General features: G+C 47.1%; 1 protein-coding gene across 1 annotated transcript in view; it reads right to left on the reverse strand.

The window, feature by feature from the left end:
• The window catches only part of MRPL15 (mitochondrial ribosomal protein L15), a 45898-nt gene that overhangs the window by 21691 nt on the left and 8315 nt on the right, over positions 1-15892 (reverse strand). Inside the window, exons 2-3 of the mRNA XM_078687304.1 lie at positions 10747-10904; positions 4764-4929 (exon numbers count right to left, since the gene is read on the reverse strand). Coding sequence (XP_078543430.1) covers positions 4764-4929; positions 10747-10904 — 324 coding nt within the window. The remainder of the gene's footprint in view (positions 1-4763; positions 4930-10746; positions 10905-15892) is intronic.

The raw sequence follows: 15892 nt of genomic DNA on the forward strand, positions 1-15892 counted from the left end.
GGAATTACCAATGGAACCAGAGAAGCAGCTGCTGCACTGTCTAGAGGACTATGAATGAGGATTCACCAACGGGACCAGAGAAGCACCTAGCTCCAGGGCCAAGAGGACCGAGAATGAGGAATTACCACTGGGAACAGTGACGTAGCTCCAGCACTGCCTACAGGACCTAAACATGAGGAATTACTGATGGTAAAAGAGACTGCTGCAGCACTGTCTACAGGACTGAGAATGGAGGAATTACTGACAGGACCAACAAATCAGCTGCAGCACTGTTATGTTACTATTTTTTTTATATAGCGCGCAGCCACTCAAAAAGAGTATCCTGGCGCTTTCACAGCGAGACCTACAGAAAGTAACACAACACGACAATAAAAACAGCAGGGAATAAAATAAACGGAAAAGGAACCTATAAAGTGAACAACCAAGTCTTAAGACCCTTCCTGAAGGCCAACAGACTAGTGGCACCACGAAGTGACAGCGGCAAGGCGTTCCACAACTGGGGGGCGCGCAAACCAAAGGAGCGGCCTCCGATGCGAGCTTTTTGGACGCGCGGCACAACAGCCAGACACTGATTCTGATCTGAGCGCCCGGGCCGGATGATAAAAGGACAATCTCCTTTGGAGATACTTCGCACCTCCAGAGTGTAAGGCCTTAAAGGTCAAAGTCAGCGTCTTAAAAATAATGCGGTTGCGAATAGGCAGCCAGTGCAGGGCCTGCAAGAGGCCCGACACCCTAGCTCGCCTATTTAAGCCATAAATGGCTCTAGCCGCCGCATTCTGCGTCACCTGAAGGCGCTGTAACAGATACTCCGGCAGGCCCAGGTAGAGGACGTTGGCATAGTCCAACCTGGACCCGATCAGAGCCTGCACAGTCAGTTTCCGATGTTCTTCCGATAACAAGGGTAGAAACTTTCTAAGAACCTTCAGGAGACCGAAGCAAGAACCCGTCACTCCCAGAATCTGGGCTCTCATCGACAAACCCTTGTCCATCTTCACCCCCAGGTTCTTGGCAACTAAAGAAGGGGAGGAAGGTGGAAACATGTCAATGGGCCACCAGCCTGTGTAGAAGACTCAGAATAAGGAATTACTGATGAGACCAGAGTAGCATCTAGAAGCACTGCTTAGAGGACTTAGAATGAGGAATTGCCAATGGGACCAGAGAAACAGCTAGCAGCACTGCCTAGTGGACTAATAATGAGGAGTTACCACTAGGAACAGAGACGCAGCTGCAGCACTGCCTAGAGGACTCAGAATGAAAAATTACCACAGGAAACAGACAGCTGCAGCACTCTCTAGAGGACTTAGAAAGGATGAATTACTGACCGGAACAAAGACGCAGATGCAGCACTGTGTAGAGGACGTAGAATGAAGAATTACTGATGAGACCAGAGAAGCAGCTATCAACACTGTCTAGAGGACTTAGAATGAGGAATTACCGAGCGGATCAGAGCAGCAGCTAGCAGCGCTGCCTAGAGGACTAAGAATGAGGAACTACCACTGGTAACAGAAACGCAGCTGCAGCACTGCCTAGAGAACGGAAAATGAGAACTTACCACTGTGACCGGAGACTCAGCTACAGCACTGCCTAGAAGACTTGGAATGAGGAATTACCACTGGGACCTGAGAAGCAGCTGCAGCACTGTCTATAGGACTAAGAATGAGAAATTACCACTGGGACCAAATAAGCAGCTAGCAGCAGTGAATAGAGGACTGGGAATGAGGAATTAAAGCCCTAAAAACCTTCCTTTTCTCCCTGGCCTTCCCCTGTTAGCCCCATTGGTTGCTTTGTAGAATCCGGTTCCCATCCTCAGAGCCAGGAAGCCGCTTGGCCTCAGTGCGCTTTAGCAAGTTTCTTTTTCATTTCATTTCATTTCAATTATCACTGTGACCAGAGCAGCAGCTAGCAGCACTGACTAGAGGACTTGGAATGAGGAATTACCACTGGGAACTGAGAAGCAGCTGCTGCACTGTCTAGAGGACTAAATGAGGAATTACCACTGGAAGAAGAGAAGCAGCTAGCAGTACTGGCTAGATGACTGAGAATGAGGACTTACCACTTGGACCAGAGAAGCAGCTAGCAGCACGCTTTAGAGGACTACGAAAGGTAAATTACCTCTGGGAACAGATGTAGCTGCTACATTTGTGACCAGATAAAGATCAAGATTTACAGCCCTGTTTAAAGGAATGGAGCAACAGAGCTCTGAGCTAATTAAACACAATTAATGCTAAAAACAAAACTTTGGGTGAAAGGGAGCTAGAGAGTAAAGTAAAATTTCTTACATTCTAACTTTTTGAATGCTCAACTTGATCTTCAGTAACCCAGACCCTGTAGATCATAAGTAAGGCTCCCAGTTTCCCGTTTTTACAGATGTTTACAAATAAATACAGACATGAAGCAATGTGTTTGCTGTCTGTATTTATTTTTAAAACTGGAAACATACTGAAAATGATGCTTTTTAGGAAAGACTCTCCATGCGGTCTTTCATGAATTCCAGGCAAAAGCTGACCAGATAGCATGGGGAGTTGCAAAATAGGATCAGATTTCCTTAAATACAGGCACATGTGAACATATATCTGTGGTATAACACTAATATGTACCTGTAGGTGTAATTTTTTGTTGTATAGTGTTAAGTGGCTACTTAATTTTCTAAAATGCGACAGGCATCCATGTATAAGTGCACGTCTAAGATAAATAAATGTGGAAATATACCATTTTACAATTCCATTTATTTTGAAAACACAAATAAATGTGAATAAATACCAATAAAATAGCCAAAATATAAATAAGGATATATATAGATGGAAAGGTTATAAAAATAAATACCATAGAACCAGGAACCCTAATCATAAGTGAAAGCTAAGGTGTGAAGGGGAGAACACACAGAGAAACGGTGGGTGGAAGGAGAAAGCAGTAACACTGGTCAGCTGCTCGCGTTTGCAATGTTTGCATAACACAACGAACTGAAATGGACTGAAGCGAAATGAGCCCTGTAACAGGGCCAGATGCTACGGGAGGGAACGACAGACCAAAAGGAGGGACAAACGGGCATGGATTTATCATTCAAAAGTAAGGAATTTAAAAAGACACCAGGAAAAAACAATGATAAGGTGACAAGCGATGGGCCAGCTTGAAGCCCATGCACTGAATACATCATGCCTGCAGAGCACTCGAACTAAAAAGGGGGCGGCTTGCAGGAGTCTCCCCAGTTAAATAAATTCGACATTCGAAAATATTAAAAGAAAAATAATTGTAGATGGCACAACACTGCCATCTACGGACGAAAACTAAATTAACATCCGAAGAATAGGAGATTGGTCACCCTGTCCACTTTTCATAACATTTTGAAACAATCATGATTTGGAATTAATTACTATGAAATGAATCTAGCAAAAATAATCCCAAAATAAGTATTAACACTGAAGTAAACACATGGAATAGATCGGCGTAACCCAGTTTGTTGCTTTAAATAAAATCATAAAGGTAACTCATTAAATTGAAATGTGTAGTTTGCAGGGGATGGAAATCATGGCTGATCTGGAATGACAAAGTCAAGCGGATTTGAGCTACTGGACTGGGTTTGTTTAGTAAGGTTGGGGAAAGGAAGGTGTATTTACGGAGGTTTGTTGTGGTTATTTTGGGGCCTGATGCTTTGAGTCAGTTAATATTCGACTTTACTTGGTAATTTACCCATCGCGGCTCAATATTTCTGCAGCTTGCAATACCTAGGCACTGGGGGCATTTAATGATAATTATGGCATGGCCGCACGCTAGGTAAACAAGAGTCTTTATATTACATGTTTGAAGGTCTCATTCGCCCTTTTCTTTCTGTAATGTTGGGGCCAACACCTATATGAGCCTCAGTCCTACGTCAGGCAGAGATTTGTCAACATCACATTTATCAAATGTGGAAATGTATGTCCCAATAAAAAGCACAGCGCACTGTAATTATAATAGGGGGAGTTTCACCAGTTCTGCTTTGTGCATTGGATGCAGTAAAACAGCTCTCGTTCCAGTTAGCACAGACCCGTTAGATGGAAGACTTAACCAGTGATGGATTTACATAAACACTGCAGTGACATAAATAACTGTACAAAGTAATTCTGCTGCTTATGCAACAAGGAATTGTGCAAACAAATTCTACCAAGCCCATATTACATACAGGTGTTGTCACTGGGGCAAAAAAGACGAAATAGAATATGGCGACTATACCTATTAACAAATAGGCCACACATATTTGAATATAAATGTTCTACATGTGTTAATGACTTGTACACAGAGTATAGTCAATGAATAACCGTTTCTATAAAAAAGAAAGTATAGCAAACTGATTTTTAATGTATTGGCTTTTTGTTGTGGAACAATTCTATCTGCCTCACAGTCCCATCTTTCACCTTGGAAAAATGGGGAAAACACGCTTTTATTTCTTAGAACATAAAAAGATAACGAAAGAAGTGAAAATCAATTCGCACCAGGTTTGTACTCGTGCAAATATGGTTTGCTTGCTTTCCTCTAGCACAAGCATCAAAAGGTGCAAATGGATTTAACCTGTGTTTTTCAACCAATGCACATGTTCTGTAATACGGGCAAAGCGGGACTATATCCACATTTCCATCAGAACAGATTTATTATATACAGTGAACTATTTAAATTCATTTGCCAACATTTGAAACAGGTGTCCCAAAGTAGAATGTCAGGAAATAAACAGTAAACTTTTTAAGGTAAGTTTTTTCATATTTTGCAAATTGAAAATGGTGGAATCATACCTCTTCAACCAGCTGAGCACCATAATCTCGCTTTAGCGGCTGCACACTTATTCCTCGCGCGTTGACCAGCTGCGTCAAGTCAATGGGTTGGGTAGGGTCCACTCGTCCCAAGTCAATCAGATACTGGAGCCTGTTGAGACTCAGGGGCTTGTACTGTCTCCTAAATCTGGGAAGAGATAAAGAAACAGGCGAGAGGTGAACGTGTATTGCGTTTACAGTCTGCATAACGTGTGGTAAAGTAATCTGCTAAAACAACATTAGTTACAATTATCTACAAGACTCAGAACAAGCTCGCTGGGAGCTCAAACGGCATGGTCGATTTTGAGATTGCAGTCTTCCTCGCCACATGACTAACGCAGTGAGCTTCAGCTCCACACCAGAACCCCCCAAAGCAAAAGTTAGCCTCCCATCCCTTCCCAATATGGCCGATCCATACACCTCATGACCACTATAAGAGGCGAGCCGGCCCAACCCCAAAGCCTGTTTTTTATGTTCTGCGCAAGTCTCTCCAGAAGAGTCAGGTAGGTGGTGCCTGCTTTAGCAGGTACGTGGGTTTCGGGTGGCGGTCCTGCTCTAGCGGATCCTAGGCCCTTGGAATCTGTTTTTTCCCCCATTTTTTTCCCCCGGTATGTTCTTTTCGAGCCAGTTAGGCTCTGCTCTGCTCTAGCGGGCCGTGGGATTGCTGGGGGAGGGGGGTGGCCGGGTATATTGTTGGGACCCTTCTGCGACTATGCTTGCTTACGTCACTATTGCTGGGGCCTTTATTTTTCCAATATGCCTGGTTTTCGCGCCCGCCCGCCTTCCTTTATTGGCTTTGCAGCTGTCGGCGGCTTTTCATGCCGGCGTTTTATTTTCACTGCCCGCCTGCCCCTCGTGGCATTGAGGCGGTCGGCGGCTTGGTCTCCTTTCTCCCCTTTTCTGTGGGGGGTACGGCCGTCTTCTAGTTGCGGGCTGGGAGCTTATATGTTTTGCGGGCCCGCCTTCCCTGTGTGCATAGGGCGGGCGGCAGCCTTTATACTGCAATCTTTTCCCCACCTCCTTCCATTTTAACGCTACGGCGGCGGGGTTTGTCCTACCTTCGATGGATTCCCCGACAGACTCCCGGCATGCCTGCTCCTACCTGCTCCTTGCTTGGGCGCTGCAGCAGGGATGCGCCGTTCCTGCTGTGGACATTATTATTCTTCCCGGCTTCGCTGTTTGGGGCTCTGTCAGCCTGTCCCGGCTCTCGCGGGAGTGTGCGTTGTCCTCCTGGGGGCGGGGTCGGGTGGTGCTCGACCTGCACAGGTGTTGCCGGTCTGCTTCCTGCGGCTGGCCCGCCTCATCCTGCTTGCATTTAGGGCCGTTGTTTCATTCCTCGTTGTGGTCTCCTGCTGATTTTTTGTGATAGTGCTACGCTTTGTTGTCCGGCTCATGGAGCAAGTGGATGCCCCTGTAGGGGAGGGCTCATCCTCCCAGGCACCTGCTGAGGCTGTCTCCCTTCAGTCCATTCAGGACATGATTCAGGCTGCGGTGGCTGCTACCTTTGCGCAGCGCACTGGGGGTCAGGGTCCCTCTTCTTCGAAGCATCCTCGCTTGGACCCCGTTCAGATTTCTGACACTGAGGGGGAAAAGGAGGATCTCCGGGGGAGCTATATCCAGGGTCAAGAATTGCGGGATGTGCTTCTGCACATTAAACAGAACTTGGCTTTTCCGGCTCCAGCTGCTGAGGAACTCGGAGGACTTCTTCTTACAGTACTAGCGTAAGGAGTCGGATACTCTGCCTCTTCATTCCTCCGTCAAGAAGGTGTTGGAGGGGGAATGGTTGGAGGTTGATAAGCAGGCCTTTCCGAGGCATCTGGTAAAGCGCTACTCCATCCAGCACTTTGCCAAGGATTTCCCTTCCTCTGTGAAGGTGGACTCTCTGATGGCGGGGCTTTCCTCGCAGGGTTCCATCATTTTCGAAGATGCCTCTCCCTGGCACCCTGTTGACAGCCGGGTGGAGGCCGCGGCCAAGCGGGCTTACTCAGCGGACAATTTTTCCATTCGTGCCTCTGCCTACCTTGTCTTACACTGTGCAATCCTTGTTGAAGGACTTCCAGTCCCTGGCGGAGCTGTTGGACCAAGGGGCGGATGTGGTCCCTACCCTGACTTTGATGGAGCAACAGACTCGGCTCCTGTCAGACATCTCCTTCGATACCTTGGGTGCTTCGGCCGCAGTGGGTGGTGCTGCTATTCAAGCACGGAGGCAGATCTGGTTGCGCAACTGGAAGGCAGAGGCTGCCCAGAAGGCCTTACTAATGAAGATCCCCTTTTCTAGACCAGAGCTCTTTGGGTCTTCTCTTGAGGACATGGTCAAGAAATCTGCTGAGGACCGGAAGCTGCTGGCTGCCCTCAATTCTTCCAAGGCTCGCTTTCCGTGTCACAAGAGGGTGTTTTCCACCTCATCCACGCCCAGGGGTGGGGCGCCCTTTCGAGGCAGGGGTCGCGGCCGGGGTGCCCCCTTCTTCTCCAAATCCCAGTCTCAGTCTGCCGCCTCCACCTCTGCCCCCAAGTCCTGACCATCTCCGGTCCCCTCCGGAGGGGCTCCCGGTGGGCGGTCGGCTTTGCCACTTCCTTCCGGCGTGGGAGTCGTCTGTCTCGGACCTTTGGGCTCTTTGGATCATACGAGAAGGTCTCTCCATTTCCTTCATTTCCCCTCCTCCGGACGCCTTCCGCGCTACTCCGCTGCCTTCCTCCCCAGTCAAGCGGGAGGCCTTGCTCGCCGGCATCCAGGATCTTCTCGTGAAGGGGGCCATCCGGCTGGTTCCTCCATCTCAGAGGGGTCTCGGCGTGTATTCCATTCTGTTCCTGGTAAGGAAAGTGTCTGGGGATTTTCAGCCTGTCTTAGAATTAAAGCGGGTGAATTCTTTCATTCCTCACACTAAAGTCAAGATGCTTTCTCTGCAGGAGGTTCTGCCGCTGCTGGTCCAGGGGGAGGTGGTAGCCTCTCTGGACCTGTTGGATGCCTACCTTTATGTGCCGGTCCACCTGTCTTCTCAGCCTTTTCTCCGCTTCTGCGTGGGGGACTGCCACTACCAATTCCAGGTACTCCCTTTTGGTTTATCATCTGCTCCGAGGGTGTTCACCAAGATTCTGGCTCCCTTGGTTGGCATTCTTCACCAGAAGGGGATCAGGGTGTTTCCATACCTGGATGACTGGTTAATTTCTGCTGCTTCTTTTTCAAAGGGGAGGCTGCACGACCAGAGGGTCTGCAAGGTCCTTTCTACGCAGGGACTGTTTCCTGATCAACCTGCGGAAGTCACACTTGGATCCCAACCAGGACTTGGTCTTCATTGGGGGTCGTTTGGAAATGCTCCTGGGGAAAGTGTTCTCACCTCTGGCCCGCTGCAACGTCTTGTGGCGGGATCTAAGGTCTCTTCTGGGGTGGGATTCTGCTCCTGTGCGTCTGTGGTTGAGAGTTCAGGGGTTAATGTCTGCCACCATCAATGTTCTCCACTGGGCTCGCCTGCACCTGTACACCTTGGTCAACCACCTACTGTCTCTGTGGGACCCCTGCTCCGAGCACTACGAGATTCTGGTTCTGGTGTCTCCTCAGATCCGGTCCGACATGGGCTGGTGGCTTGTGGCTTCCCATCTATCAGAGGGTCTACCCTTCCTGGTCTCCCCGTCCCGGGTGGTCACGACCGATGCCAGTCACCTCGGCAGGGGTGGCGACTTTGGGGTCACGGTCGGTTCAGGGTCAATGGGGTCCTCTTCTGTCCCACTGCTCCTCCAACTTCCGCGAGATGAAGGCGGGCCTGCTAGCCTGCCGGGAATTTGCTCCCTCTCTCCGGGGTCATCATGTTTTGGTTCGGACGGACAACCAGGTGGTGCGGTGTTACATCAACCACCAGGGGGGTTGCCGGTGCGCTCCCTGTGGTTGCTGTCGCAGGAACTGTTGTCCTGGGCGGAGGGGGCTGTCTTGTCTCTCAGGGCTGTCTATCTTCCGGAGTCGGAGAATGTAGTGGCGGACCATCTCAGTCGAGTGTTCCCCCCTTGAGTGCTCTCTCCCTGACTCCTTTTGTCTTTCTGAGTCTGGTGTCCCGTTTTGGCCTTCCTCAGGTGGACCTGTTCGCGGAGTTGGGCAATGCCCTCCTGCCTCGCTTCAGCGCTCTCCATCCATGTCCGGGAGTTTGGAGGGTGGATGCTCTGTCCTTCCCTTGGCCCAGGGATCTCCTGTATGCCTTTCCCCCCTTTCCCTTGATCCCTCGGGTCCTCTGCAAAGTCTGCTTGGATTGGGCCTTCCTACTCTTAGTGGTTCCCGGTTGGGTTCGCCGCTCCTGGTATCCTCTCCTGCGCGAACTGGCGGTTCAGGAGTGTTGGCCAATTCCAGATCACCCGTTCCCCTCGCGGGGTCCTCCTCTCCCGGGGGCAGTATTGCGCCAGCTCCATCTGCAGGCTTGGCTGTTGAGCGGGTGACCTTGTTGGCCTAGGGGTGTTCCCCAGGGGTTGTTGCTTTATTGCAGGGTTCCCAGAGGTCTTCGACATTAAAGTCCTATTCCCGTCACTGGTCCACCTTTTCCCGTTGGTGCGGCCTGCTGGGTTCTGATCCCGTTTCGGTGGACCCCATGAAGGTTCTGGATTTCCTGGCGGAATGTTTTTCTCTGGCGTTGGCTACCTCCACTCTGAGGGATCAGTGGCCTGCCCTGCGTGTCTTCCGCAGTCCGGATCTGGATCGGATGGATTCCTTGGTGGCTCGCTTGTTGCGGAGCTGTTCTCTGTGGCGGCCTCGGGCTGTGTCCCTGCCACCTCCTTGGGGCCTTCCTTTGGTCCTGCGGGCTCTGCAGGGTCCTCCCTTTGAGCCCCTTCTGTCGGTGGATCCTAGGTTCCTCACCTTCAAGGTGGTTTTCTTGGTCGCCATTGTCTCGGCTGGCCATATGGGCGAGCTGGGGTCCTTCCTTCGGTCTCCTCCGTTCTTGAGGGTTTTGCCGGACCGGCTGGTCCTGCGCCACGATCCCTGTTTTCTGCCTAAGATTTCCTCCCTGGCCAACTGCTCTCGTGAGGTGTCCTTGCCTTCCTTCTCCCCGGCGGGGGATGTCTCCCTGTCTTTGCTGGATGTCCGTCATGCAGTGGAGATTTACTTGGCCCGCACGTCCAGTTTTTGTCAGTGTGACAGCTTGTTTGTGACCTTTGGACAGGTGCGTTCTGGTCACAAGCCTTCGGTATCTACTCTGAGTCGCTGGGAGAAGCAGGCTATCCTGCTGGCATAAGATTCCCAGGGTTCTGATCCCCCGGGGGTGGTCCAGGGACGTTCCACCCGGAGCGTCTCTGTGACTTGGGCCTCTTTTAAGGGTGTGTCCACGGAAGATATCGGCCGGGCTGCAACGTGGTCGTCTCCCCACATGTTTATGGAACACTATCGGGTGATCCTGGGGGGCTCTCCTCCTGGGGATTTTGCGGGGGCTGTTCTGAGTGCTGGTTCTGCCTCTCCTTGATTGTCCTTTGTTTGGAATAGGTTGTGGTTCTGTTGTTTTGTTCTTTTCACAATGGATTAAACATTCTTTTGGTTACCTGTTTCCGCCTTGGTGGTGGTTTCTTGTGTACCATGATGCCTTCCCGGCTTGGGTATGTGCTCACTGCGTTAGTCATGTGGCGAGGAAGAACTGACGTGGAGGTAATGCCCCGATTACTTACCGGTAATCTTCATTACTCCGAGTTAGTCTTCCTCGCCACACGAGTTCCCGTCCCTCCCTCCCTGTCTGGCTATCGGCTTCGTGGTGTGGATTGGTAGTTTCAGGCTTTGGGGTTGGGCCGGCCCGCCTCTTATAGTGGTCATGAGGTGTATGGGTCCTCCATATTGGAAAGGGATGGGAGGCTAACTTTTGCTTTGGAGGGTTCTGGTGTGGAGCTGAAGTTCACTGCGTTAGTCATGTGGCGAGGAAGACTAACTCGGAGTAATGAAGATTACCGGTAAGTAATCGGGGCATTCACACGAACTGAGGAGGAAGGTGTAATGAACACTTACGCGTGGCCTTCGTTAAAGCCATATTTTGGAATCGCCAGGTAAAATGGCGTCTGTCCTCCTTCGAAGCCTAATCGTGGTCGGTTTCCACGCTGTCTTTCTCCCTTGTGACCTCTGCCACTTTTTCTGCCTCCATGTATACCGCGGCCTCGTCTACGTTCCTGAGGGAAGAAGGAAAGACATTGGCACCATAAATTACGAGGATAACTGCAATACATGTGCGGCAAAATTTTGAAGTGACAGCGATTAACAGGGTTAAGCATAAATTACGATAAAACAGCCCTGCTTCCTACAGGGCATACTGCGCCCGTAACCAATGACACAGGTAAAACTCATGAGTGCCCATTGGAATAGACCAAATGTGCTGATAGGCAAAAAGAGACGAACCTCAATGTACTGGCCATGTTTAAATTCTACTTGCCCTCTTTCTTTAGGGTTAGCCCAACCCATGGAGCAGCAATCCTCTGGTAAAAGCAAGCAGTTCTACCAAAAGGCAAGAGACTCAACCAAAATCCCTTTGAGAACTCGTCCCCAAACAATCAAGATATAAATGTAACTCATCTACTCATGACTGCAAATGCGTCACAAAAAAAGAAAATCCCTGGGATACAATAATGAAGCAGAAAGTGAAGGTCTACTCTACAGTTTCTGCTTATTTTTATGTGGCTGGACCAAGTATATGTTGTATGCATATAAAGCCAGACATGCCATTCAATCACGCTCAACATCTCAGCTGTGACACTCTGGACAGGGGTGCAACCAAACCAAACTTTGGGGGGAAATGGAGTACTAGCATTTCAATGAATGGGGGCAAAGTCATTTTTAAAGTCTAATGGACCCAGGTACAAATTAGGTGTTTCTGGGGAGGGGGGCGTTCTGGGACATGGTTGAATTTTAATGTCAGTTTTTGGAAAATATTTGCTAAACTAATGACAGCAGTGCAGTGTCAAACACATAAGGCGTGATATATCTGTCTCCATGTACTAGAACTTTTACACAGGGTTGGCCAAAATGAATTTTGTGGGGAAAAACAACATCAGTGCACAGAGAGACTTTTTTTTTCTTTGAATTGTTGGTTATTTTACGGGTCATTCTTTTAAGGTTCATGTAGTCAATGTCAAAATACCGTTGCTGTGACAGGAAGGGGGAAGAGCGGGACGGACACAAGCATCTTTTTGTACAATCCCCCGAGTATTTAAATGTTGGGGGAAAGGAGAGGGCTAAACACAAATATAAGGAAGCTTTATTTGTATCTTTATGTTTTAGTAGGTGACAAATGTCTTAATGTTCCATTGGCTGTCCCACGCCTGATGGTGAAATGAATCACTGGCAACTGGCTCTCTTAAAGGTCGCTTTTTCTGCCAAAGTTTACTGCTTCAGCTTATGGTTTTCCACCCACTTCTGGAAATTAGCAGAAGATATTATGGTTATACAGTACATTTTCATTAATTCATAAACTTCTCAGAACACCTTTTGCTGCCAGTGTAGACATTCAGAAATGAACAGTAGTAAGAGAGGTTCACGGTTCAGTCCCCAATTTGTCTAGCCATCATAAAAATATACAACAATGGCTAGTGGTATGTTAACACAGCCACTGCAACATCAACATTTACTCCAATGTTGTAGAAACATTAAAAGTAAGTCACTGTATTAGCAAGGTACCTCCCAAGAAGAGCCAGGAAAACAAAATGACCATTAGCTAATCGAGGAGCAGTATGGATTTTAAATTGGAAAAGACCACCAAAGCCAACATGGACCACTTAAATACAAATGCTGACGCACGTATTGCTCTCATCAGCATTCAGGAGTGCGGCATAGCATAGCTGAACCTGAACACAAGTACGGCATCCAGAAGCGCAAAAATCAAAACACTAAATTGTAGGGGGGATTTCCTTCATGAAAAATGTAAAACTTAATTGGACTGAAGGAGTTATAAGACTCTGCCCTTTTAAGCGGCGGGGATTCCAAGTGCAATGCACCAACTCACTAGCATCATCGTAAATGTATTTTAGAGGAATAAAATCTGGGTGGCACAACGACTTCGGAACTGTACCGTAACAGCAGTTTTCAACAGTAAAATAAAGACGATCTGAAGGTTTGAAAATATCCCTAGCAGTAACTCAGTTGCAGGAAGGCAATGTGAAAGACAAAGTAAATTAACAATGAAAATCAGTCAGACGCTGATCTTTTGTGGCAGCATCTAAAATACACTCTACAACATACAATTTAAGATGTACGTAAGGGCAGAAAACGAGAAATAATTTAAAGCAAACGTATTCTTTTATTTTGCAAGTGTCAACAAAATCGTCGTCCTTACTTGAATATCTGAAAATATATGTGCATTACTTGGGACGCCAATATTTAAAACAAACCCATGTTATTTAAGTTCAATAAAGCTTTTATGTCAAGATGGTACGCCATCCTCAATAAGTGTTCGTTTGACCTGATACTTCTTATTATAGAAGAAATTTCATCTATACTCGCTGAATTGACTTCTGACATTAACAAACTGAAGGACGAAATTTCCCAAAAAATGGATGGTGAAGATTGGCAGAAAGTATTGGAGGACATAAATCATCATTTAGATAAACATGCAAAAGAGGTACATGAAAGGAAAATTTGCAAATTTCGTAGAGACACCATCGATTACAAGCTAGATGAGGTGTATTCTTGGGCAGAGAACTATGCCCAAAAACGCTTTTTCAAAAAACCCAATACTAACCCCAATTCTTCAGAAGAAAGTTTAGTAACAGATCAGGATCTTTCCATGCAACGCCCAAAACCAGCCTCAGCACCAACACACAAGGAAACAGCTTCTGAAAGTCTTGCGACAACATCAACATCGCAGTCTTTTTTAATGGAAGGTCCAACTCCCAAAGCACCACCCGACAAGAACGTAACCGTCCCAGAAGTCGCACCAGAAGGGGAAAAACAGCAAAAAAAGCCAGAGGGCAGACCAGCAAGAAGTGTGAAGAAATAGGATCTTTGGTAATGAACATCTCCAGAAGAAACCTGACAGCAGATGAAATACATGTGTTAAATAAAGGCAATTCTTTTGTGCCTACGTATTCATCCAATGATTTAGAGACTGAGGTCTCTTTATTCAAATTTACCCGCAAGTTACGTCTGAAATGGTTTTTTTCCACTTTACCATCCAGTGAAGCAACGAGTGAGCCATCAAGCAAATTTCGCCCAAAAAGCCGATTCATACCACCTATCACGCATAAATCTCTGGACATCTTCGAACATCTAGTCAAGAAGGATCTACAAAATATCAGGTGCAATCAAAAAACACGCTCTAACTTGACTCCTAAGGAACTACATATCTTAAACTCCTTACGACAAGATGGGTCCATCATTTTTCAACCAGCGGATAAAGGAGGAGCCTTGGTAGTCCTCGACAAAGATTTTTATGACCTGAACGTGGCCCAACACGTTTCTGACCCAGACACTTACATCCTTTTGGACACAGATCCCACAAGAGAGTTAATCGCTGCATTAACGGATATTGTCACAAAAGCAGTTGAGAATGGAATCGTCGATGAAAATACTGGAAAATTTCTCATCAATGAGACGCCGAAAATTCCTAAAATTTACATGATTCCTAAAATGCATAAAGACAGCCAACGATCCCCATTTAGGCCCATTGTGGCCGGATGCAACTCTATTCATGAGGCAGTGGGATACTATTTAGATCACTTTTTTCAACCTTTGGTCCAAACATGGAGTACTTACGTGAAAGATACCACGGATTGTCTATTGAATTTAGACAACATACGGTCAGTTTTTCTTGAAGATGTTTTACTATGCACGTAACAGCTCTTTACACCTCTATAGCCCACAATGAGGGCATTGAGGCGGTCTAATGGAGACTATTGGATTCGAATTTGAGTACAGATCATTCAATTTTTCTACTAGAACTTTTACATTTTGCTTTATTTCACAGTTACTTTTTTTGGAAGGAACATTTTTATTTACAGCGTACTGGTACATCTATGGGCTTTCCTGGAGCCCCTTCCTATGCAAAAAATGTTATGGCCTTTTTTGAACATAGACACATTCTGTCAAACCCCAGTTGGCAAACAAAAACAGCAGCGTTTCTCCTTCCACAATCAGGTATTGACATTCGCACAGCGCTAGCACGCAGAGAATCGCACTGGATTAAAACCTTAGGTACGGTAGCACCGGGGGGTTTAAATGACCATTATGAAATGATATGTTTTCTGTGAAATCATTGTTGATATTTATTATGTTCTTTAGAATTTGCACTCATCTTTACATGTATCTTAGCAACTCAACACGATTCATTTTCTTCTCATTGTCGTAGGCATCCTTCAACGCACTTCGTGCAACTTTTTTCACACTCTTTTTCTCACCGCAACGCATCAATAGCCCACCTAGGCACATTCGGTAGGTCGAGAATGTTTTCTGTATTGGTGCTCCCAGCTTGATTTCATTTAGTTCCACAGCGCATTAATCAGGTTGAACAACTAAATTAGGAGATACAACATACATATTTCCAGTGGTTTCACCAGTGAAACTTAATGTTTCAACTTCACCCTTACGGGCACCAGTGTGCACACAGATAAAGTTTTCTACGGATGTAGGCTTATATGGGTTGTCGTTTATACACGTCACTACCCGAGTGGACGTCACAAGAGCAACGAGATTTTTGCTCGCATTCAGCCTCATTTTTATTTTTATTTTTCTCTTTTCATTCTTACAACTAGCATATTGTTACTTTCTTAATCGTATTAGCTTGCAGAGACCGGGTCTTGAACCCGGCATTCGAGAACCGCATATGGTACTCTGACTTTAAAAGAGCAAAGCATGCAGGGATAGCTTGTAGCGTATCCCGGTACAGCAGTACACAAAGGCTTTCTCTAACGCAGGAACACTGGCGCTTTCGGTGAGTTTTTTTCCTAAACGGCGGATCGCTGATTACTATTTTTTCAGATTAAGGCGGTAATGTAAACCTTCAACATGTTTCCTATGATTCTGTTGACAGAAGTGAAGAAGCTCGTACATGACACGCTGTATCGTTTTTGAAGACGGGCCGGCTGAGCACTCATAACAAGGTTAGCGACTTGTAGCTTTTCAGCATTTCAGTACCAGAGGCTCGCACCGCAGGAATACAATAACGTATTCT

The sequence above is a fragment of the Lissotriton helveticus genome, chromosome 4_1, assembly GCF_964261635.1.
Source record: "Lissotriton helveticus chromosome 4_1, aLisHel1.1, whole genome shotgun sequence".
NCBI classification, from domain to species: domain Eukaryota; kingdom Metazoa; phylum Chordata; class Amphibia; order Caudata; family Salamandridae; genus Lissotriton; species Lissotriton helveticus.